General features: G+C 43.9%; 1 protein-coding gene across 2 annotated transcripts in view; it reads right to left on the bottom strand.

Annotated features, from left to right (window-relative positions):
* The window catches only part of HPGDS (hematopoietic prostaglandin D synthase), a 72,696-nt gene that overhangs the window by 19,393 nt on the left and 26,681 nt on the right, over positions 1–26,622 (bottom strand). For both annotated transcript variants that reach the window (XM_075609894.1, XM_075609901.1), the window contains one exon: positions 25,303–25,444. In XM_075609894.1, coding sequence (XP_075466009.1) covers positions 25,303–25,435 — 133 coding nt within the window. In that variant the 5' untranslated portion in view covers positions 25,436–25,444. The remainder of the gene's footprint in view (positions 1–25,302; positions 25,445–26,622) is intronic.

The raw sequence follows: 26,622 nt of genomic DNA, 5'->3' as shown, positions 1-26,622 counted from the left end.
AGATCTATGTATGCCATTGTCACAGGAAGCAACCCTGTCTCAATGAGGCTGCAATTCAAAGCCTCAGTAGTCTGAGAAACCAGCAGGGAGCTGGTTAAATGCAGCTAGACAATTAACCAGTCTCCACCTGGTAATCAGACAGGTTTAAAAACTTTTGTGTTTGTTTATTTTGTTTCTTTTGTATGCTTTGCTTTGTTAAAGGGATGGGCTGAATAAGGCCATGTTTTAATTTCCACAAATCTGTCTCCTTGTGTGTACATCTGCACCTGCCTCTTACGGCCATATAATATCATTGTCGCCAAGGTAGCCAAGGGGTTAATACAAACACCCTAACTACCTCACTACCCATTGTATGGCATAGAGGTACATGCTTGGTTGGCAAAATCTGTGATGTCATAACTAATAAGTGATAGTCATGTTAGAGCAAATAGTCTGATTGGTTGCTGAAACATGTGATGCATTATAGGGCTTCTGCGACATCCATAGCCCCTATAAAAGCCAGTGATCTGACAGAGGGCCGGCAGTTGTATGAGGGGCCATATCTAGTAGCTGAAGAGAGAAAATAGAAGACGTCAAGAAGGACAGATGAAGAAACATATACACTACCTGTCTTCTTCATTAGAATGTGGCTAACACAAGCCAGTGTTAATGCCAGCGTGTGACTTGATGTCGTATCTCGGCGTTATCTGACTATCGCCGTGTTAGCCATATTCTAATGAGAGCCATAACGGACATTGTTTTTTCATATGATTAGCTTTTTGGATCGGTGTTAACTTCAAGGAAAATAATGTCTGTGATTAATTTTTATAACAGACAGTTATTCTAAGGATCTGGTCTTGGGAGCGCATACAGGGAAAGACCATGGACAGGAAAAGTCTGAGGACATTGTCCTACTGAAACACAAGGGAGATCTTAGGGGCTTATTCTAGTAGCTTCAATAAAATCACTGCCAAATCGAACGGTTACAAATGGAGAACAGCTTTTTTTGGTAGATGTTTCTTTTCTGTTCTGAATAGTCTATTCCCAGCAGACATTATATAGCTTGACCTTGGAGCCTGCAAGGAAGCTTCCCCCACCCCTGCCACTCTCGGTGCCCCATACCCACAACATAAATAAATGCAAGCAAGATGTGAAGGTAAAAAGACACAGCTTTTATTAAAACATAAGATAACTTGACAAGGGCCGAAGTACTTGATCACTTGGTAAAAGCCAATGGTAACCCATTCATAGCCCGGAACACCCCAAAATCCAGGCACCACCAGCCCCAGCCATTTAGTGAGAATGGGCCCAAAGAACTCAGGATTAAATGAGCCCTACCCACTCACCAATCCAAGCCACCACTGAGCTTTACCAACCACGGAGCCTCATCTGGCAAGGTTAAATGCATTTACCCTCTCAACTTCCGCCACCTATGGGATTACATAACCCCCACAAACTAGCCCCATACCACCAGACCCAGTAGGACTCTTTTAAGCCTCTCCTGTATTGTGTTGTTAAATAAATCGGACCCAATGTTTGACAGATGCACCCCATCTGCCCCCTAGTAGCTGAATCAAACTCAGAATGATTCAACCCATCCCCACATTTGCAACAAATGTCCCTACAACTTTATTAATCTTCTTCCGTATGTGCTCTACCGCACGGGCTACCTGGGCCTCTCACCCAACCTCCCTGTGGACGATATTCAACCAACCTGAATCTGGGCCTGGCCCCTTCTTCCCCACTGCTCTAACTAACTAGAGATCGAACCGGCACCACCTAAATTGTCCCCTACGTGGAGGATGAGAACCTGCAGGGTTCTCCTGTCCATTGCCAAGATCAACAAGTGAGGTAACAGTTGGTCCCACCACAGACCCCTCCCTCTCCACTGAAACCTTCACCTCATCATTAGACAATCCCAGGTTTTTCCTGTATGGACGTACGGCTGCCTGCTTTGAATGAGCAAATCCCTGATTATCCATGTATCCCTGGCCGCAAAACTTTAAACAGTATAATAAGAATAAGCTTCTGCCCTCTAAACCAGCGCCTTTGATACTATTTTGACACTTTAACACTACAAGTATTTTTTTCTTTATAATACTTTATTGTGTTCAATGATATTCACTTAGTATCAATTTGTGTTCCTCTTTTCTTTTTATTTGTACTAAAGCAGCTGCCTGGTCGAAACTCGTATAATTGACTAAACATAGATGTCTGTTAATCCTGTCATTTCTCGATGATCCTTCGGGTAAGATAAATGTTGGATCAGCCTAAAAGAAACAGCCTCTTTCTTGGGAACAATCACCAGTGGGGAAAATCTCAAGCTAGGCAGAGAGGGAAGTGAATACTGTCCCGCCATCACTCCCAACTAAACCTCCTTCAGTACCTTCTCGCTAGCCACCTTCCCATGTTCTCTAATGAACCTCAAGTTCTGCACCTCCTGATTACCCACCTGTTCTACGAATGGGAACTGAAACGCCTCTAGAAACCCGGCACGTATCCTTATTGGGGTAACTTTCCAGCCAAGGCGCCATCCATTCTGTGCTCATTGGAGTAGCAGCCCTTTGGAATAGCCTGCTGCACAACGCTCCCAACCCTGCACCCGCTCTTCTGATAACATTTGATTATAGAGTAGGCTCTCCCTCAGGATGAACACTCATGTTGGAATCAGCAGCCATAAAATTTACACTTACCCTTGCTAAGGGCCCACAATAAGCCCTTCCTGCCACTGGCTGATGCACAGGAGCTTGTCCCTCTGCTGGCCCCCCTGTGAAATGATGCTGGCCTTTCCGTTGTCAGAAGCGCTATCCAAAAGGTCCATATCCTTCACATTCCAGGTTATTTGCTTCTCAACATGTGAGCGGCTTTCTCCCCAATCATGCTCGGCAGAATCAAAAAAGCCTGTAGCCAGTTCATAAAAGGTCCACATCACCTCTCCACATCCTCCTCCTTGGCCTCCCCTTTCTTGGTGGACCTCGCAAACACCTCCCTGTACCCTGACAGCAGAGATAATAGTTCTAAATAATCCCTTGCCCATATTTTCTCTTTCATTTCCACAGGCAGATGCTGCTCCAAAGAGCAGGCAAGCCACACACCTGTCTCTCTCTCTCTCCCTAAAAATCAGTCCAGAATGTATTCAATGATTTTTTTAAATCTGCCCTGATTTTAGTGGGTGGGACGGATTTTTGTCAAAACATTCTGCGAAATTCTGGGAAACAGATTTGGGCTGTTTCACCCATTCCTAGTCATGGTGCCCTGTTGCTTAGGGCTCATGGCTACTTTATCCTAACTACAATTTAACCCCTTTCATGGCTTGTTAGTGTGATCAGACAGCTGCTAGAACAAAGACAGCTGCTAGAACAAAGAATAAAACATATATTCATTCTCAAAGGTTGGTTATCTGCTGTCTGTGCACCACACAACCACCAGACTTATCTCATTGCGGTGTACTTGTACCAAGCTAATACTGTATGTTTCTTTTGCATTCTGTAGAACTTTGTCTCAGCAGTTTTACAGACCATGAAAAATGAACCATAACATGGAAACTTCGGAGAAACTACATTTTGAAACCCCCAAATATACCTACACACACTACTCTCATGAATCACATAGAGGAAGCTTATGTCTCAGAGGGGTTCCCCAAACAGCAGCCCTAAGGCATAGCTGGATCAGCCCAATCGGAGGATCCATAGCAGAGTCTCACCAAGAAGGCCATGAGATGACATTCAGTACCCAAGATGGAGGGAGAGTAGTACAAGGCCCGACAGGGGCCCAAAAGAGATGGAGCAGTACCACCGCTACACAGCAGAGGTAACAAGGATTAGTAAAGCCTCAGAACCTTTCTAGTGGGCGACATAGAGTGTAATTAGGGGAGAAGATGCAGGTGAAAAAGAAAGTACACTCTTTGAATTCTATGGTTTTACATATCAGGACATAATAACAATCATCTGTTCCTTAGCACAGGGGTGAGCAAACTTTTTATGCAGAGCCCCCCTTTTCATCCATGAAATTTCTCGGGCTCCCCCCTGCCTGATGTAATCAAAATCACATGACATCAGCGCACGTGAGCTGGTTCAGCCAATAAGGGTGAACCAGCTTTGTGACGCGTCCGCCACGCGTCTACAATCTCCTGCAGCCAAGTTCACAAATCGCTTGGGCTGCAGGCGTGCGCGCAGGCAGTATACTAGTATTGGATCACTGTTTATTTTGTTGTTTGCTGGCATCTGGTAATAATTTTTTTCTGGTGCACAAAGGCAATCCATTTGAGGGGGCATTCATCCACCTCTTTACTACCTCCCTCCCTTCCCTCCCCCCCCCCTTTCTTCTTTCTCCCATTTGCTTTTCCCAGTGTCATCCACTCCTACCTACCAGTTTTATGTATTATTTATTCCCGTTTTAAATGTTGCCAAGGGATCCCCATAACCAAACTCAAGGGGGATACTGCTGATCAATACTCCCAAGTGACCCCCCTGACCCAAAGAATAACCCTCAGCCACCCCAAACTCATCCTCCTCCCAAGTCCCTCAATTCTGCCATCTCTGCCTGACCTTCATCCCTTCGTTTAGCTGGGGGGGGGTGCTCCGTTGATCTCTTCCTGGTCCTGCTGGAGCTCCCTGGGGATAGACGATCATGAGGCGGGGGCCTGCTCCGGCTCCTCAAGGTGCTGAAAAGGCCCTGCTACCAGTGGGTGTGCAGCTCATTGGTCTGAAAAGGGAACCACCTCCTCTCGTGCCAGAACACACACACTCACACTCTCACTCTCTCTCGCCATTGTGTCTTTCTCACCTTCCCCCATTGTCTCTCAGCTTCCCCCAGTGTCTCTCTCTCACCTTCCCCCAGTGTCTCTATCTCACCTTCCCCCAGTGTCTCGCTCACCTTCCCCCAGTGTCTCTCTCTCTCACCTTCCCCCAGTGTCTCTCTCTCACCTTCCCTCAGTGTCTCTCTCCCCGTCCCCCAATATGTCTCCCACCTCTCCGTCTCTGTCTCCCCCCAATATGTCTCTCACTCCATGTCTCTCTCCCCCTCCCCCCAATATGTCTCCCACCTCTCCATGTCTCTCTTTCCTCCTCCCCCCAATATGTCTCCCACCTCTTCATGTCTCTCTCTCCTCCTCCCCCCAATATGTCTCCAACCTCTCCATGTCTCTCCCCCTTCCCCCAATATGTCTCCCACCTCTCCATGTCTCTCCCCCTTCCCCCAATATGTCTCCCACCTCTCCATGTCTCTCACCCTTCCCCCAATATGTCTCCCACCTCTCCATGTCTCTTTCTCTCCCCTCCCCCATTATGTCTCCCACCTCTCCATGTCTCTCTTTCTCTCCCCCTCCCCCCATTATGTCTCCCACCTCTCCATGTCTCTCTCTCCAACCACTCCATGTCTTTCTTTGTCACTCACACACTCTCACACACTCTCACACACTCTCACACACTCTCACACACTCTCACACACTCTCACACACTCTCACACACTCTCACACACTCACACACACTCACACACACTCTCACACACTCTCACACACTCACACACTCTCACACACTCTCACACACTCTCACACACTCTCACACACTCCTCATCACGCGACATCCAGGAAGTCAAAGCCTGTGCTGCATATGCTGTGCAGCACAGCGCCACCTAATCGCTAGAGGACTGCCTTTCTCTCTGCTTCTCTGCAAAATCGCCCCCGCCGCCTGTGCCCCCCCTAAACAATCTTGCGCCCCCCAGTTTGCGCACCCTGCCTTAGCAGGTCTAAAAATTATGTAAATACAACCTCAGATGAACAACAACACATGACATATTAAGTCTATATATATATTGAGTGGACAGCACTCCCCAGACTATGATAATGAAGCTGCAGGGTGCAACGGAACTAGGAGGACCCCAATCTCCCCAACCAATAATCACAATCAACAGTTCCAACACTCACTGACTATATGATAATAGTACTACTGATTATGCCACAAGAAAAAATAATTTAATGTACACACAAGATAGTACAGGGAGTAATGCAGCACAGTAGCAAACAAATATAGTTGTAAACAAATGAACATATAATCAGGTGGTGATTGGGGTGAACACCATAGGGAACATATAATCAGGTGGTGATTGGGGTGAACAGTTCACTTATGTTGTTGCATTCCCTTTTCCCTATTGTGTTCACCCCAATCACCACCTGATTATACATTCATTTGTAATCCGCTGTCCCAATAAAAATATTTTAAACAAAAAATACAATACTGCAAACAATACTAGCCAATACACCTATTGCCACTGATTGCCACTGTTGTTACCTATGTTCTCAATAAGAGCACAGCTAACCCCAATGGTAATGAATGGGTACCCTACTACCCACCCCCTCTACCCCCAACAGTGCAATACCACAAATAGCGGTAGTAAATAAGGTAACTAAGGTAATGAAGGGGTTAGTCCCTCGCACAAACCTTCGCAGTAGGCCTAACCAGACACCCTTGGGCAACTAATACCTTCACCCACCCCTTCCACCACCAACAAACCAGGATTCACACCGCGGGAGTCTCATTCAGAAGCAGGGGGGCCTGCTGTGTTAATCCTGGTGGGCCATTCCCACCTGCCAAGCACTGTGCCACGAACGATCAACTTTGGTCCGCATTTCACTGGCACATGGGTTGTGGCAGGTTAGAAATACAAGTCGCTGCATCTGTATGTGTGTTAGTTAGTGTATGTGTGTATGGGGGGGGTGGGGGGGTTACTCTATGTGTGCTTATTGTATGTGTGTGTGGGGGGGGGCGGTTAGGGTTTGTGTGTGTATGGAGGGGGGATTATTGTGTGTGTGTGTGTGTGTGTGTGTGTGTGTGTGTGGGTGTGTGTGTGTGTGTGGGTGTGGGTAGGTGGGTGTGGGTAGGTGTGGGTATGTGTGTGCATGATGAGGGGAGTGAGAGAGTGAGTAATAGAAAGAGGGGTAGGCTCTCAAGGCCGCTGACATGGGGAGGTGTGGGAGGGTCCCGAGTAGAAACTGTAGTCCTGGGCCCCATGGAAAGCTGTCAGCAGCCTTTTACCAATACCTTATGGCAGGGGTTCTCAGGTCCAGCACTCAAGACCCCCCAACAGATCAGGTTTTCAGGATATCCCTGCTCCAGCACAGATGGCTCAATCCGCCACCTGTGCTGAAGCTGGGATATCCTAAAAACCTGACCTGTCGGGGGGTCTTGAGTGCTGGAGTTGAGAATGTCTGCCTTATGGGCTCGTGTTTTTCACTATCACTTCTGCAATATTAGTCTTGTTTTTATACACACACTGTAAATATTAGCATATGTTCTGGGTTTAGGAAGCATTTCAAACAGCATGAAGTTTTTTTTTTTTTTTTAAGCAAAGTGGCCACTGGACCTTGAAACAGTATTTGGAGTTCAGACTGTATGTGTTGAATCATCACATGGGATTAGGAAATGTCTTTCATCTTTGGTTGTTTAAAAAAGGGGTTAGATCTTTGAGCAAGGTTGTGAGGGTCACTGGATCAGAGGTTTCTGTTATAATATGAATAGTTTTTGTCTGTATAGTGCTGACAGTGTACACAGTGCTGTACATAGAATTTTTGGAGGCACGAATCCCTGCGCCGCAGAGGTTTGAATTGTTGTATGCCTGAGGCACAGGGAGATTGTGATTTGCCCAGGGTTATAAGGAGCTGACACCGGGATTTGATCCAGGCTCCCCAGTTTCAAACTCAGTGTCATTGTTTTTGAGTCAGTGCCTTTACTCAAGGAGCCACTAATTCAATCTCATTGCTTCAAGTTAAAGAAGCTCTGGTCAATTCTCACTTTTGCTTTGTAAAGAAGTATATTTCTTTTTTATGACGGTTAGAGGTGTTTTTCTGTAGTCAGGGTTGTAGGTGGCTTGAAGAATAATTTGTAAAATGTAGCTGAGCAGCAAAACAACTATAGCCATTATAAATATGTACTTGGTTCAACAGCAAAACACAAAAGTTACAAAACGTAGACTATTTGTTAACTGCTAGTAGAACACATTACAAAGTTGTATTTACCCAAATTGGTTGTTTCCAACGCTAGTTCTTCTGATTTAAATCTTTGTACACACATGCCTGCTAAAAACCATCACACATTCCTTTCCCAAGAGAAACACACTGCTTCGTCCTCATCAGCTAAACTCTCATTTTAACCTTGAAAGTTTGTCGGAACGAATGAAGGATACATTTGTAGATGCTGACAAATATCCAATGTTTGTACTTTTGTGTATGTTACAAAATATAACTTTGTATTGGTAAGGTTGCTACGTTTCTCCAGGGCACAAATGAAAGTCTATGGTAATGGGACTAGCATCAACACATCCTCTTTTGAACAAGAACAAAGCACCCAATAATGTGGGCTTCTCAGTTGTCAGCTTTCTTTTTTCATTTCTGAATATTAATATATATATATATAAAAAAAGAGAAATGAGCACAATCCACTATAGAATATAACAATCTGGGCAATTTATAAAAAAAAAAATAGGGAAATACAAGGTCCCTATAGAATAAGACAAGGTAAAACAGATAATTGACATATAAATTACAGAGTACAAAATAAAAGGTTATAATGATACTAATAAAGTGTCCGATAACAAGCTTATGAGAGGAGATAGTTCAGTGTAGATTGAAATAACCATTGCAACCTGTGGCCACGTTGATGTAATAGACTGATTGAAGCAAATACAATGTAGTGCAGCAGATAGTGCTATTGTATCTTGAATGAAGATAGTATAGTTTCCGTATGTTGCAGTATGTAGCCACTCTCTGGTTGCACTATGTAGCCATTCTTTGGCTGAAATAACAAGCAATAGCAGGGAGTAAGGATGTAGGAACGGTCTCACCAAAGGCATGTAAAGGCAGACAATTCCGGGGGGTACACATGTCACTCCGTCAGCTAAGCCCCTCCGATATGCTACGAGGCGGCCAAATCTTACTGATCCGGAAACACACAGTATGATCTCCCACTCCACTCCGCTCATCGCAACACAGCCTCGTTGATAGGGCTAGAAACCTATGGGAATGCAACCCAGCTAATAGGTCTGTCCTCCCGCAGAGAAGCTCACAGTAACACCAACAAGCAAAATGAAACTGCACGCTTCTATCAGTCTACATGTAGCCTACAGCTCAGAAACTCCTCGCACAGCTGACCACACACCCCTGAAGAAGATCCCTCCCCGGGATCGAAACGTTGGTTCTGTCTGTGTCTGTTCAATACACTTTTTTGGATACTTACAAGTAAGTGCTGCCACTTTTTTGCTGTTCTGCTGAATGGTAATGTACCCTCTGCATTATATATGGGACTAGCACCTTGCCTTATGGATTATTTGAATTGGAGTGTTCTCTCTCTCTCGATAGGACGAAACGCGTTTGGTTGTCAGATTACGCACCCATGATCTTAATGCTCTTAACTGTATGTCCATATATAGTAATACAGTTTTGAAATATACCAGCTGGTGTGTGCCTATTATTTCTGCATTTAACTAGAGAGGCTTTCATCCACTGAGGCACTTGATTGAGTAAAGTGGTAAGCCCTGTGTGAGACGCTGTAGCTGTGGAGCTCCTGCGCACCTGCCTGTGCGCATCAGTTGGTAAATTTTTCTGAACAATTAGGCAACAAGGAGGGAAGAAGGGAGACCACCACCCTTACACTAAGGTAAGTGTGTTGAGACATTACTTGAAGCCCCTGGGGTCAGGGTGCCTACAGTTGGTGGCAAATCCAGTAGAATTTTTTTTTACGTAGAATTTTTAAACTTTCACCTCCTAGGAGGGTAGGATATGTATATGTATATGTTCAAGTCCTGTAACTCTAAGTAGCCCTGAATCTTTATTGTGCCTCAGGGCAAAGCATCTTAATACACTATGTCAATGTGTGTCAAACCTTTGATGATATTATGCCTGTGTTCCAGGAACATGTGTCACGGGGGACTCTTGGAGTGGGTAGGACCTTGGTGGCCAGAACAGCAGGGGAGGCAAGGATTGTTGGGATCACAGGCTGAGGTTGGAGGCAGGCGGCATGTAGCGTATTCGGGGTCACAAGCAGAGGTCAGAGGCAGGTGGCAGGTAGCGTGGTCAGGGTGACAGCGGAGGCAGGCAGCAGGTAGCATGGTCGGGGTCACAAGCAGAGGTCGGAGGCAGGCGGCAGGTAGCGAGGTAAGGGTCACAAGCAGGGTTCAGCAACAGGAAGGCAGGAGCAGGACAAGGGACCAGGAACTGAGACTAAGGGTCAGGGACATAGACTAGGGAACAGGGACTGAGAGCAGGGAGCAGGGAACAGGGACAAGCCAGATTACTTGCAAGGGCCTTTAATAATGTACAGGACTCAAACACAGAACAGGAGCAGAAGCAGAGGCATCACAGATATGAAATACTGCTTTAACATTAGTTTATCTTAGGAGTTTTAACTACAGGTGTCCCTTATGTACATTTTCTGTAACCCTATAATTGTCACTCAGGTGTTGGTTTGTCATCTAGTAGTAACCTGTTAAAATCACCATTGCCATATATAGGGAAAGTACTTATTGTATTAATTTAACTTCTGGATATCTTAATATTTACCAGTGATATGCTTACACATTCTAATATTATTATGGCATTGGTCAAATATTCTATTCATTTTATGATAGAGAGAGCTCTGTACCAAGCCTGTGAAATGCCTTTTGGAAGTCTTCAAGCTCCGTACTATGCCTGTGAACTGCCTTTTAAGAGGCTTCAAGCTCTGTATTAAGCCTATCAATTTCCTTCTGAGAGATTTCCAGTGCTGTGTTACTTTTATCAGTGAAACGCTGATCCTGGGCAGCATCAGTGCATCAGCATCAGCATCAGCTCCAGCTAACTTGACATGATAACCAGGTCACTCTTCAATTTATGGTTCTCATTCTCCTGTAAAACACATTTATCATTTGCTGCGGATGGACACTTCTGTAGTGCAGCCTTGGCCTCTTGCTCTTAATTTAGTTGTCCATAGAGGCAATCTATCTCATTCCCTGGGGATTGAGATGCCTGGGTTAGAGCTCTTTTACCTTGGTTAAAGGCATCCTCTTTCTTTTCCACTATTCCTGGGATGATTCTGTGAGTCGTTTTAGGCTGCAGCGTATCTCTTTTAACGCAGGTTTTCCTGAGGTTAAAGCTTCTTCTTCTTCTTCTTCTTCTTCTTCTTCTTCTTCTTCTTCTTCTTCTTCTTCTTCTTCTTCTTCTCTCAAGACTGTTTTCAAAGTGGGAGCCATAGCTTCAGACATGGAGAAACCAAACTTCTCAAGAAACCAGTAAAGAGGAAATGTGCCTTTAAAGCAGAAACATAGGAATGAACAACAGAAAAAGACATAAACTGGGAGACAAAAAGTTAAGAGAACTGACTTTTAGATTTGAGACCATAGCATATGTGATAGAAATATTAAATTGCAGGGGGAACCATAGACAGAACCTTCAGTTATATCTGAAACTTTTAGAAGCAAGCATAGGAAAATAACAGATTGAGGAATACAGCATGCAGCAAAAAATAATGGGAGCACTTTTGTTTTTTGGAAATGGACCCTGAGAACCAGCAGTGGAATACCCAAGCATGGAAAATCAAAAGCAAGTCTGTCTTTAGAAATGCAAGTCTGAAAATCTGCAGTGGCCCACCCAGAAATGCAGAGAGGGACAATCCTTGTCCAGGGAATGAAAGTCTGAAAGTCTGAAATGGCGATAACAGGTACTGCAGGAAAAAATTTTTTAAAGGGGGAATTCTTCTCAGGGTGGAAAGTGGCACAAAACATCCCCCCTGCAGAACCCTTTGAGGCAACAAAAACCTTCAGGATCCCAACATAGGATTTTCAAACACCAAAAAAGTACTTATCTTCAACCAACGCAAGCGGAAGCTGTTGAAGCAGACAGGTGATAGATCTGTTCCATCGAGGTCCAGAAGTGGCCATTGGTTTCTGTCATGGGCGACTATTGGAGCGGATATGACCTCAGTGACCGGAACAGCAGGGGAGGCAAGGATTGTTGGGGTCAAAGCCTGAGGTCTGAGGAAGGCATCAGGTAGCGTGGTCGGGGTCACAAGAAGAGGTCGGAGGCAGGCAGCAGGTAGAGTGGTAAGGGTTACAAGCAGGGTTCAGCAACAGCAAGGCAGGAGCAGGACAGGGGACCAGGAACTGAGACTAAGGTGCAGGGACTTAGACTAGGGAACAGGAACTGAGAGGAAGGATCAGAGAACAAACAGGGACAAGCCAGATTACCAGCAAGGGCTTTTAATATTGTACAGGACTTCAACACAGAACAGGAACAGAAGCAGAAGCATGGGCATAAGGAGTCTGACAACAAAACAAAGGCAAAGGAGGAACAGGAAACAGGAACTATAAGGACAGAGGACTGGAACAACAAGAGGAGACAGACAGACAGACAGAGGGACCCCAGAGCAGACAGAAACTAGCAGCACACCCGGTGGACAGATAAAGGAACTATGGCTAGGAGCAGCATGCAGTGGCTTGAGGATTGGCTTGTGTAATACGAGCTTGAGACAAAAGGTGGCACTGAGTGCTCATTTGCATGTCATTTCCCAGAATCCTTTGCTGCAGTGGAAGCGCTGTATGCTGGGTGACAATGGGGAAAGACAGGGTTGCAGACCTGTCTAAGACATGCAAATGAACATACAGTAATATTTACAGTTGCTTTATGCTTTACTGTGGAGGGTTTTTGTCACTTTTTTTACCCACCATAACCTTAATGACAGTGGTGATTACCTAGTCTAGTCTCAAACCTGCAAGCCATTAATACCAGCCTCACACTGATGATACCCATCAAGGTTGAAACATGTATGTGAGTAGGTCTAATGGCTTTGCATCTCATCCCAGCCTCTGTTTAAAAGCTGTGTTTAAAGCAGCATGCATTGGCTTGAGGATTGGCTTGTGTAATACGAGCTTGAGACAAAAGGTGGCACTGAGTGCTCATTTGCATGTCATTTCCCAGAATCCTATGCTGCAGTGGAAGCGCTGTATGCTGGGTGACAATGGGGAAAGACAGGGTTGCAGACCTGTCTAAGACATGCAAATGAACATACAGTAATATTTACAGTTGCTTTATGCTTTACTGTGGAGGGTTTTTGTCACTTTTTTTTACCCACCATAACCTTAATGACAGTGGTGATTACCTAGTCTAGTCTCAAACCTGCAAGCCATTAACACCAGCCTCACACTGATGATACCCATCAAGGTTGAAACATGTATGTGAGTAGGTCTAATGGCTTTGCATCTCATCCCAGCCTCTGTTTAAAAGCTGTGTTTAAAACAGCATGCAGTGGCTTGAGGATTGGCTTGTGTAATACGAGCTTGAGACAAAAGGTGGCACTGAGTGCTCATTTGCATGTCATTTCCCAGAATCCTTTGCTGCAGTGGAAGCGCTGCATGCTGGGTGACAATGGGGAAAGACAGGGTTGCAGACCTGTCTAAGACATGCAAATGAACATACAGTAATATTTACAGTTGCTTTATATATATATATATATATATATATATATATATATATATATATATATATATATACTGTATATATAGTTGCATGATGAAGCCACTGTACAAATTCATGGGTGAAGGGTGGGTATCGGGCCAGTGTGGCTTAACCCCTTAATTACCTTTTATATATTTTATATATATTACCTATATATATATATCATATGTACTCAGGTAGTTAATCTTTCCTCGCACCTTAAATGTTTCACCATTTTTTAATGAACAAAAATTGTCCTCTGTATTGAGATGTTTACAGGTGACACATCTGCCTCTGCCACAACTCAAATTCCCATCAGAGGGAATAGAGTGGACAGGGGTAGAGGCATCCACCTCTTTAAACCTACCTGGTACACACACACACACACATATATACATATATATATACATATATATATATACATATATATATACATATATATATATATATATATATTTTTTTATTTAACGCATCACAGATATGAAATACTACTTTAACATTAGTTTATCTAAGGAGTTTTCACTACAGGTGTCCTGTAACAGGGGACTTGTCCCTGGTCAAAAATGTGCCTCTAATCCAGCAGTGTGGTGGTTAACTGCTGGTAGTCAATTAACCAACACCACCTGGCTGATTAGAGGTTTGTTAGAAAAGCCTGCCTTTGAGACAGGAAGGGAGATTCTTCCTGAGCTCACACGTGAGTTGAGCTGACCCAGGAAGCAGAACAAGCAGAGGATTCCTTAGTCCACATCTGGGCTGACCTAGGACACAGAGAAACAGACAGAGCAGAGGTTCCTGAGTCTCACAGGTGAGACTGACAGAGGGATCACAGATGTCTGGAGCTCACAAGACTTCTGCACCTGAATGCTGATATAGCCTGAGGAAAAGGCAACAACCCAGGAAAGAGAGAAGCCTTCCCCCTGCAACTATGAGACAGATAAGACTTTTCTTATAAGACTGATTGTCTATGTCTATGTCTATGTATATATATATATGTATATAAATATATATATATATATATATATATATATATATATATATATATATATATATATATATATATATAAAGCAACTGTAAATATTACTGTATGTTCATTTGCATGTCTTAGACAGGTCTGCAACCCTGTCTTTCCCCATTGTCACCCAGCATACAGCGCTTCCACTGCAGCAAGGGATTCTGGGAAATGACATGCAAATGAGCACTCAGTGCCACCTTTTGTCTCAAGCTCGTATTACACAAGCCAATCCTCAAGCCAATGCTATATATATATATACACACACACACACAGAGGGAGATATATATACAGTATATACACACACATGATGAACCAATATACAAATAAATGTAGAAGGGTTATCAAAATCATACTGTACTACAAATAACACTTCTCCATACAGGCACACTACATTAAAATGAATTTCCTTTAATAATCCTAACTGATCTTAAAATCTAAATCATCAAATGACAATGAAAAACCTCACATTCCAATCAATACATTGCATTTACATTGTATTTATGATGCATAAAATCTATGCACCATATACATTCTGCAAATGAATGTGAACAATATCATTGCAATCAAAATACAAATACTGTACCTCCAAACAAGTAAACTATTTTAACCAATCAAGTAAACAAAAATCAATATATAAGTAGCAACCAGAATACAAAATTTAAAACCAAGGCTAACCCTTACAATACCAAGGATTACATCTATCTAATTGTAAAAAAACATTATACTGTACACACATTGAAGCATTGCAATAAACAACATACAGTACAGTACATCCCCTGTACCTCCCTGCCTTGAGTGTAATCTGTGTAAGGCCCCCTCCCCCTAATGTTTCTGTTAAATCTCCCTGCCTTGAGTGTAATCTGTGTAAAGCCCCCTCCCCCTAATGTTTCTGTTAAATCTCCCTGCCTTGAGTGTACTCTGTATAAAGCCCCCTCCCCCTAATGTGTCTGTTAAATCTCCCTGCCTGTGTTGCTGTGAGTGCAGTTTATGTAAATGTGGGGGGGGGGGAGGGGTGGACCCGATGTGCATACTGTGAGGTCTACCCACCCTCACCCACTACCCACATACCGTTACCCCCCCCCATCCTGGCCATGGCCCCTCCGCTTCTGCAAAACAGACACAAAAATTAAAACATCCAAAGTAATGTCCCCTAACCCCTTTATCACCATAGCGGTTATTAACCGCTACAGTCATTAAGGGGTTAACCCACCCTCACCCACCACTCGGGATGCCTACATACCCTCCCACACTAACCCCTCACCCCGTGAGGCCTAACCACCCTCACCCACTACCCACAAGGGAGGCCTACCCACATACCGTTGGGGAACCCCCCCCCCCACCCCCAGTACCCACAATAAAAACAATACAGTGACCCACAATAAACATCATTATATTTATTAAATACATTACCCACCCCCTGTGCCCCCCCATAAATACAAGATTTATCCTTTTACAAACAGGGTTCATAACGCAGCCCCACGCGAGTCCCCGGTGGGCTGGCGGGGCACCTGACAGACCTACAGGGTACCAGCAGCCCTTTTCAAACAGGTTCTGGAGGCCTGCTGGTGGGTCCCGCCAGCACCATGGCCCCCAGGTGGTCTCCTTGGGTCACCGTGGGCCACAATTGGGTCCCCACGGTAGGCCCAAGGATGTCTGGGAGCCCCGGGTCAGACCCACAGGTGTCTGCGGGGCCTCGGGTGGTTCCCAAGGGGGTCTGGGGAACTCACGGGTGCTCACTACGGGTCCACGGTGCCCCCACAGATGTGAGGCCACCGCTTCATCCCCGCATGTGTCACCCGTGGAACCACCAGCCTGATACCCGTGAGATACTCGAGAAAACCGTGGTCTCCAGAGATCTCACGAGGAACCACGAAACAAACCCTGAATGTAAAAAAAATAAACCTGGCCTATACATTCAATACATACACCCCCCCCCCCAACACCTACAGTACAATAATGTGCAAAATAACTATTATCCAGATATGGATAATAGATTAATTGCCCATTATTAAAAACATTAACTAGCATATTCAAATAAATAATAAAGTGCTTCTGACCTCATCAAGAAGAAGTCTCCGTCGCCAGCAACATTCTTGTCTTGCCCACAAAATACATTGCCAAAACAAAGCCAATACATTGCAATTACATTCAGATATCAATTAACCCCTTAAACACCTTATCGGATAATAACCGCAAAGGTAATTAAGGGGTTAAGCCACACTGGCCCGATACCCACCCTTCACTCATGAATTTGTACAGTGGCTTCATCATGCAACTATATATACAGAATATATATATATGTATATGTATATGTATATGTATATGTATATGTATATGTATATGTATATGTATATGTATATATATATATATATATATATATATATATATATATATATATATATATATATATATATATATATATATATATATATATATATATATACACACATGATGAACCAATATACAAATAAATGTAGAAGGGTTATCAAAACCATACTGTACTACAAATAACACTTCTCCATACAGATTATTTCCTTTAATAATCCTAACTGATCTTACAATCTAAATCATCAAATGCCAATGAAAAACCTCACATTCCAATCAATACATTGCATTTACATTGTATAAATGATGCATAAAATCTATGCACCATATACATTCTGCAAATGAATGTTAACAATATCATTGCAAGCTAAATACAAATACAGTACCTCCAAACAAGACAACTATTTTAACCAATCAAGTAAACAAAAATCAATTAGCAATCATTATTTACATCCCTAAACAATTGACAGTCCATCCCGAACAATGAAACAATGAACTAATTCACGCCTGGAGCAGAACAATTTAGCATGTGAAAAAATATAAGTACCAACCAGAATACAAACTTTAAAACCAAGGCTAACCCTGAACACAAGCACACAATACAATATCAACAATTACATCTATCTAATTTTAAAATACTTTAAACACACAATAAAGCATAGCAGCATAGACAAATTAATTTAAAACACATGAAAGAAAGCTTTTAAAACAACATAATTTCTTACCCTGTATGTATATATCTCTCTAGACATATATACATACATACATACATACATACAGTTGCAAGAAATGATATACCACAAAAAAAAAATACACATGTTAAAAAAGCTTTTAAAAAAATTAACAAGTTAAATAAAATAAATTTCTTTAGTTCACTTACCATTACTTGGCCCCACCGACTCCCGTTGCGCAGCTTACTCACGAACCAATCCACCAGGCACAGGAACCCATAAAATAATAAACCATACAAAAAAATAAACATTACACTAAAAATCCAAATGAATCCACGGGTCTTCTAATTGTAATCCATCTTCATCTTCATCTGTATTCTTCTTTCTTCTATCTTCTTCCGCGTGGGGCGGGGTCTTCTTTCCATCTTCGGCCACGCCCTGGTCTTCTTTCTTCTCCGGAGGTCCTTCCTCCTCGGCGTCTGGCTTCAAAATGAGACGACATAGGCTTTTAAAGGCCTATGACGTCACATTTTCGTCATATGGTTCCCACGGCCCCTGATTGGGCCGTGAAAACCATGTGTTTTGGCCGATAAAAATAAAAATGATGACGTCACTTAAAGGCAATGAAAGCACAGCCAATCACAATGGCTTTGCTTCAATTGCCTTTAAGATGACGTCATGAAAAGAAACATGGCCGCCCTCACATGGTATGGTAGCCAATCAGAGCGTGGGAACTCCATCCCTACTCTGATTGGCTCTAGTATACCATGTGACAGAGGCTTGGGGGGAGAAAGGATGTGACGTCATTGAAAGCCTGTCACAGGGTACTACAGCCAAAGGAAATTCATTGTAATGTAGTGTGTCTGTATGGAGAAGTGTTATTTGTAGTACAGTATGGTTTTGATAACCCTTCTACATTTATTTGTATATTGGTTCATCATGTGTGTGTATATACTGTATATATATCTCCCTCTGTGTGTGTGTGTGTGTATATATATATATATAGCATTGGCTTGAGGATTGGCTTGTGTAATACGAGCTTGAGACAAAAGGTGGCACTGAGTGCTCATTTGCATGTCATTTCCCAGAATCCCTTGCTGCAGTGGAAGCGCTGTATGCTGGGTGACAATGGGGAAAGACAGGGTTGCAGACCTGTCTAAGACATGCAAATGAACATACAGTAATATTTACAGTTGCTATATATATATATATATACACACACACACACACACACACACACACACACACACACACACACACACACACACACACACACACACACACACACACACACACACACACACATATATATGTGACAGAAAATATAGACAGCGCCCTTCACACAGTACACCTAAATTGCTGCAGCCCTGATAGATGTGGTAAGAATTTGCACCAGGCAAATATGCCCAATAAACAGTGGTGTGAAAATAACTAAATGTATTCTGGCAGGAAAAACTAAAAGTGACTATTAGATAAAAACACAAAAACAAAAAAGGAAGTGTGCATAACATATAAAAATAAAAATAAAAAAAAGCAATAAAAAAGATATTGCCAATTAATGTGGGTAAAAATGACACTGAGTGTCACTGGGACTTAACTAAAAAATGCAAATATAAAAAAAAAATGGGTTCTTGTGATAAGCAATGAAAAATTCAATACACGATTATGAACCCATAAATGCAGTGAATATTAAAAATACTTAAGTCCACATGTGTCCATGATAAGTTGATTTGCAAAAGGTCCAGGCTGCTTCTTCTTGGGCTCACCGAACTCCCACAGTACCTATTAGAGAAAAAGAGAAAAGAAGCGCCCGATCCTTGTGTAAAATCAGATGAACAAAGTTTTAATATCTCAAGGACAAGACAAATGCACACTTACAATTTGTCAGGAGATCCCCTGATGAAATCCGCAGAGTCGGAAGAAACGCGTAGGGATATCTGGCAGTGAGCCTACAGTGACAGGGCAGCTCCCAGCACCAGCGTGAGAAGGCAAGGACTTGCCTGAAGATTTTTTTCCGGTTTCAAGTGTGAGAAGAAAGGCTAAATGGCGGCTGCATGTGGAGATTGAGTGCTCACAAACACCAAGGATTACTCCCCTGGAGACAGCAGCTGACAGCAACATCCTTTTTGGAGCCAATACTGACACTCACACACAAAGAAGAGACTGAGGAGTCCTCAGTTGGTGCATGGGCAGGTCCCATAACATGCTTTATTTTATCAGACAAATTGTAAGTGTGCATTTGTCTTGTCCTTGAGATATTAAAACTTTGTTCATCTGATTTTACACAAGGATCGGGCGCTTCTTTTCTCTTTTTCTCTAATATATATATATATATATATATATATATATATACAGTGTTCGACAATTATATACATTTACACGCCCGGGGCGTGTGGATTTAATCCCCGGGCGAGTAAATATTGGCCAAAGCAGCACACGTGTGTTTTTTAAATTTCCCGCGCTCGCGCTGCTGTTTTTCCCGCGCTCGCGCTGGAGAAAAAAAAAAAAAAGACGGAGGCGGGTTCATGTTGTTGGGGGAGATTACCCCGCCTCCGGCTCTCTGAGCAACTTTCCCTCCTCAGCGCTTCCACTCCTCCCCCTTCCGGCAGCCAGCTCCTTCCACGCCTGTCTGCCTCAGGCCCCTGCAGGGCCATCTGTCGCCCCCCCCTCCCATCGGGCCATCCACCCCCCCCACCCCAATCTCTCCCGGTCTCAGTGACCCCCCTCACCCCAATCTCTCCCGGCCTCCATGACCCCCCCCTCACCCCAATCTCTCCCGGCCTCCGTGACCCCCCCTCACCCCAATCTCTCCCGGCCTCCGTGACCCCCCCTCACCCAAATCTCTCCCGGCCTCCGTGACCCCCCCTCACCCCAATCTCTCCCGGCCTCCGTGACCCCCCCCTGACACCCCAATCTCCCCCCGCCACCCGTGACCCCCCCCCCGACACCCCAATCTCTCCCCCGACACCCGTGACACCCCCGACACCCCAAATCTCCCCACTCACTCCCGATCTCACCTCCAACTCCATGTTCCCGGCCTCGGGTGACCAGCCGCATCACTAGCCCCCCCACTCCTCTCTCCCCTGTGTCTGGATCCCTCACTGCCACCCGGTGACCCGCAGTGACAGCTGCCAAGGCAGAGGGCGACACCCGCCCTTCCGCTTCCTCGGCTGTCACAGAGACCGGAGACCACAGCGATCCATGGTGAGTAAGGGGGGGGGGGAGACAGAGTGTGTGTAGGGGGGGAGAGAGAGTGTGTGTAGGGGGGTAGAGAGAGAGTGTGTGTGTAGGGGGAGAGTGTGTGTGTGCGTGTGTAGGGGGGAGAGAGTGTGTGTATATGTGTATATGTGTGTGGGAGTGTGTGTGTGTGTGTGTATAAATTTGGTAGTGTGTGTGTGTGTGTGTATATATATGTGGGAGTGTGTGTGTGTATATATGTGGGAGTGTGTGTGTGTATATATGTGGGAGTGTGTGTGTGTATATATGTGGGTGTATGTATATATGGGAGTGTGTGTGTGTGTATATATGGGAGTGGGTGTGTGTGTGTGTATATATGGGTGTGTGTGTGTGTGTATATATGGGAGAATGTGTATGTGTGTATGGGAGTATGGTACCCCCCCCCCAATCAGTCACCTGCCCCGGTCAGTCAGTCACCCCTGCCCCGGTCAGTCAGTCACCCCTGCCCCGGTCAGTCAGTCACCCCTGTATCGGTCAGTCAGTCACCCCTGCCTCCCCTCTCTCTGGTCTCCCCCCGTCTCCCCTCTCTCTGGTCTCCCCCCTCTCTCTGGTCTCCCCCGTCTCCCCTCTCTCTGGTCTCTTTCTCCCCTGTTTCTTTCTCTCCCCTCTCTGTCTCCTTCTCTCTCCTGTCTCTCTCTCTCTCTCCCTCGTCTGTCTCTCTCTCTCTCTCTCTCCCTCGTCTGTCTCTCTCTCTCTCTCCCTCGTCTGTCTCTCTCTCTCTCTCTCTCCCTCGTCTGTCTCTCTCTCTCTCTCTCCCTCGTCTGTCTCTCTCTCTCTCTCTCTCTCTCTCTCCCTCGTCTGTCTCTCTCTCTCTCTCTCGTCTCTCTCTCTCTCTCTCTCTCTCTCTCCCTCGTCTGTCTCTCTCTCTCCCTCGTCTGTCTCTCTCTCTCCTCCCCCTCTCTCTCTCTCCCTCGTCTGTCTCTCTCTCTCCTCCCCCTCTCTCTCCCCCCCCTCTCTCTCCTCCCCTCTCTCCCTCTCTCTCCCTCTCTCTCCCTCTCTCTCCCTCTCTCTCCCTCTCTCTTCCTCTCTCTTCCTCTCTCTTCCTCTCTCTTCCTCTCTCTTCCTCTCTCTTCCTCTCTCTTCCTCTCCCTCCCTCTCTTCCTCTCCCTGTATCTGGATATCTTATTTACCCTATATATCTTAACTGTCCTATACTACACCAAAATAACTTATACTGCTTTCTTCCAGATCTGACTCAAGCTTCACACAGAAGACATCGGAACCCCCCCTAACCCAGAAGACAGGTAGGGAACACATCCCCTCCAACTTATAACATTGCGGGAATGAGGTACCTGGACATTGAGGGATTGCGGATCAGGTAAGATCCCAGGCGGGATTGCTGCTTTAGATATTGTGAAGCGGGGACATCCAGACACTGGTTAAGGGGTTCAGGAAACTAGTCATTCACCTGTGGCTTTTATTTCTAGATCCGACATTTACACACTTACACACACACACACGTAACAAGGACTAATTGTAGTATAATGTAATAAATACATTTGTCAAAAACGAATGTTGTTCTGACTAGGAATTTATTAAATGTATTTTATTTATATATTTTTATTTTAAGGCGGTGTTGGGGGCGGGACTAGGTGGCGAGTAGATTTTTTGGTTGGGCGAGTAGATTTTTGGGTGATTTGTCGAACACTGTATATATATATATAAATGTCTCTATGATTTGGGCTGGTGAATCGCTGGAATACAAGTGTAAATATACTCCAACGTGGAGCAGATTTTGTTTGTGGATTGTCACATGTTTTCTGTGTTTAAAGCAACAGGCGCAATAAAGTCTTATTTTAATTTCACCTTAAAACAGTCTCCATTGCGTACCTCTGCACATGTCCTCTTACATGTCCCTTATGTACTTTTTCTGTAACCCTATTATTGTCACTCAGGTGTTGGTTTGTCATCTAGTTAGTAACCTCTTAAAATCACCATTGCCATATATAGTGAAAGTACTTATTGTATTCATTTAACTTCTGGATATCTTAATGTTTATCAGTGATATGCTTACACATTCTAATATTATTATGGCATTGGTCAAATATTCTATTCATTTTATGATAGAGAGAACTCCATAAGACTCCTGTTTCCCACTTTTATGTACATATGTATTTATATCTTTATTTATATACTGTAGCACCATCCAGGTACATAGCGCTTCACAGCAGTAATACACGCGGCATAATATTATAACAGTGGGAATAAGCGCTTCAGGCATGAAAGTAACAATAGGGAAGGGAGTCCTTGCCCCGAAGAGCTTTATGTTTTTTCTACGGGGACACATATCAACAGGCCAGGCTATTTATTTATCTTTTGTCAATGAAATAAAAGGGCTAGAATGCCAGAATAGAATCAACGTCTCCAAGACTTCTAATCACATGCATCAGATTGGCAATCATAGGTCTCTCATATGCCAATATTCTATATTCAATATTTATCTACCTCTTCTTCTACAGTTTTAAGGACCAAAATGTTGGTTAAACAATCCATTCTGATTATCTCAGCCTCAAGTGCTACTCAATTTCTTTTTTCTGCATAATTGAATTCCGATTTAACAATGGAGATGAGTCTGGCACCCAAAATATTGCACTATACTAATTGGTGAGTGCGCAAGTATTGGATATTATATGTTCCGCTAAAGTCTGCCTAGGACTTAACCTTCCCAAGAAAGAAATGAGGTAATAGACTACACAAATCCACAAGTGGGGGAGGTGCATATAAGTAGTTAGGTAATATACAATATATGAAGCAACAAAACAAACCCAAAGATACCAGGTGATGTGCACTCAGAGCAGAATGTAACTGTAAATGTAGGGACTAGTGTATGTACAGTACATAAATATATAAGTAGAGAAATAATTAAAGCCCTAAGAAAATGTACCTTTTAATAAATCATTTAAAACTGCAGCAAGAATTAATCTAAAACCAAAGGCGCAGTGGGTGAGGGGATGGGATGGGATTTGTAGGGCTAGAAAAGCAGTACTTCTATATATCTACCTAACTGTAGTACCACGTGTAGAGTGGCTCCTAATTAAAATAGGGTCTAAACAGAGATGGTCTTAAATAATGGTAATCATCTAGCTCAGGGGTTCTCAATTCTAGCCCTCAAGACCCCCCAACAGGTCAGGTTTTAAGGATATCCCTGCTTCAGTCTTCGACTGATTGAGCCACCTGTGTTGAAGCAGGGATATCCTGGAAACCTGACCTGTTGGGAGGTCTTGTGAACTGGAGTTGGGAACCCATGATCTAGCTGTTGGCAACAGTGAATGTTGGGATAAAGCCCGATGCCTAACAGCTGTGTGCACACAAAGCTATACAGAGGCAGAATGCTGACTGGAGACATGAGATCTCCTGTGTCTGTCCCCTATTCCTCCAGAGCTCCGTCCACAAGCAGCTGTCAACTTAGGGCTCGTCCAGGGTGGCGCTGAATGGGCGCGCTCGCTCACGGTAGACACGTTGCGACAGTGCACGTGTCCTGCGTGAGCGGGCGGGTGCGCCTGCTCGGCGCTCAGCCGCTTGCCGAGCGAGCAAATTTTAATTTGCCGCTCGCAAGCGCGTCACGTGAGCGGTTCGCCCCAATGAGGGCGAACCAGCTCCGTGACGTAGAGGCCGCGCACCCAGACGCATGCGCACCTGGCCAGCCAGGAAAAGCACGGCCGAGCAGGGTGCAACGCTGGAGCACCAGCTCGCCTCTACCCACCCTGAACGAGCATTTAGAGTCAAGCTTTGTATTTCATGATGAATTGAAAAAATATGTGGGTTTTTTTGCTGGGTGTATAGCAACAATTTAAAATGAAAATAAGCCAGTCACTACAAAATATCATTATGCTAAGTATTGCTATTGATGCCCAGCTCTACAAAACTCTTGCTTACAGAAATGAAAACTTTGCAACCTTCACCCTTTGAAGGTCTGTCACATTGATTTTGTGCGGTGAGAGCCCTGCTCCCCTCTCATGCATGCTAATAATTAATAGCAATGCCTACCCTACCCTGCAAGAATGCCTGATAAAGGATATTACACAACATCGGAGACAAGATCGGCAGTTGTGGAAATTACAGTAAAGTAATAACACTGACACATTGATTTCATATCTTTACCGCGCTCGCCCACACATTTCCAGCAGAGATGATATGCTTGCATTTGTGTCAACAGTTTTTACCATTGAGATTTCATTGTACAATATATAAAAAGATTTTAATGAAATTCCTTAACTCAGAGGTTAATGTGCCGTAAGAAAAGTAGTGGTACTTCTAAAAATAGGAAATACTGGATCAAAGCTCTTTCAACTTAATTTTAGGTTTATTATACTATAAAAAAGGAAGATATATATATATATATATTTTTTTTCAAAGAATTCCTGTTTTCTTTTAAAGAGTAATAACTGAAGTACTTTTCTAGTACAATGTCACTTGGATCACTTGCTTTTAAGGGATACAAGTGACAATCCTTAATAAGAGATGAGATAATAATAATACCATAACAACAACAACAACAATAATAATTTGTCCTTCCCAGAAACTAATTTGGCACTATTTATGTCTGTGATACTGTATATGGCATTTTCTTGTTACATGCACCCTTAACTCTATGTTGCAATACACTAGTATTACTACTTACAAGATTTGATTGCAGGCCAGTCTGAAAATGTAATCCTAATGTCTTCATAGGCTGTATCCATATAGGCAAATAAGTAACGAATGAGCTCTCCTCTTCCTCTGATATTAAAATAGGTAAGCTTGTAGTTTGGCATGGTTTATTCCTACAATGAAAGAAAAAAAATACACACTGTGATTTTTGAATGACGTTTCCTTAAAACCGACAAACCTGTCTTAGGCCTCGCTCCAGCGCTGCGCCCTGCTTGGCCGGGCGATTCCTGGCCAGCTAGGTGCGCGTGCATCTGGGGGAGCGGTCACGATGTCACAGAGATGGTTCGCCCTCATTGGGCGAACTGCTCACGTGACGCGCTTGCGAGCAGCAAAATCAATTTTGCTTGCTCGGCAAGCGTCTGAGTGCAGAGCAGGCGCGCTCTGGACGAGCACTGTCAACGTATCCAGCGTGAGCACACGCGCCCACTCAGCGCCACCCTGGACGAGGCCTTAAGCTTCGTCCCCACTGCTCGTGGTTGCGCATGCTACGTTGTGTGTGGCGCGAACAAGATACCCACCCTCCCCGGTCAGATCTCTTGCTCTTCACTGGCCGTGCGACCACAGTCGCAGCTCAAACTGGTGCACACGCAGCTCGGACACGTGCGTGCACGCAGTCACTGGGGACGTAGCCTTACAAAGTTGTATACTGTAACTTTGGAAATTAGCGTAAACTGAAATAAGAGTCTAGCTAATCCCAGTTTAACAAAATATATGCATTAATAAATTATTATATTTTATAAAGATGTTATGCCATGCTGAATTCAGGAATGTATTTTTTTGTTTTCTGTTAGGTGTGTTTGCCACTGTTTCCAGGGCCTTACACTGCTAAAGGAATTCTCTACAAATAAATGCTGAGATTTTCTGTTTCCTATAAGGGCGGTGAATATAATGATATATATTGAATGTGTAAGTATGACATCGAATGAAGGATTTGTGCAAGTACATATTCACTTAACTTCATCTGAAACCAGGTGATAATCATACCCTGCCTTCAGTCCCCTTGTACAACTAATGACTATGTTTATTTATTTTATTTATTTATCAAATATTTTACCAGGAAGTAATACATTGAGAGTTACCTCTCGTTTTCAAGTATGTCCTGGGCACAGAGTTAAGACAAATAATACATGGTTACAAGTACAGTTACATAAATGAACAGGGTATACATTATATACAATACACTGCATTAGGGTGACCAGATTTTCAAAATGAAAAACTGGGACACTTAAAAATATTATTTATAAAACAATGTACATCACGTCACGCCCCCCGTTGCCATGACAACGAGACA

The sequence above is a fragment of the Ascaphus truei genome, chromosome 1, assembly GCF_040206685.1.
Source record: "Ascaphus truei isolate aAscTru1 chromosome 1, aAscTru1.hap1, whole genome shotgun sequence".
Lineage (NCBI taxonomy): Eukaryota > Metazoa > Chordata > Amphibia > Anura > Ascaphidae > Ascaphus > Ascaphus truei.
The sequence above is the reverse complement of the archived record's forward strand: the minus strand, read 5'-3'. Positions and strand labels throughout refer to the sequence as shown.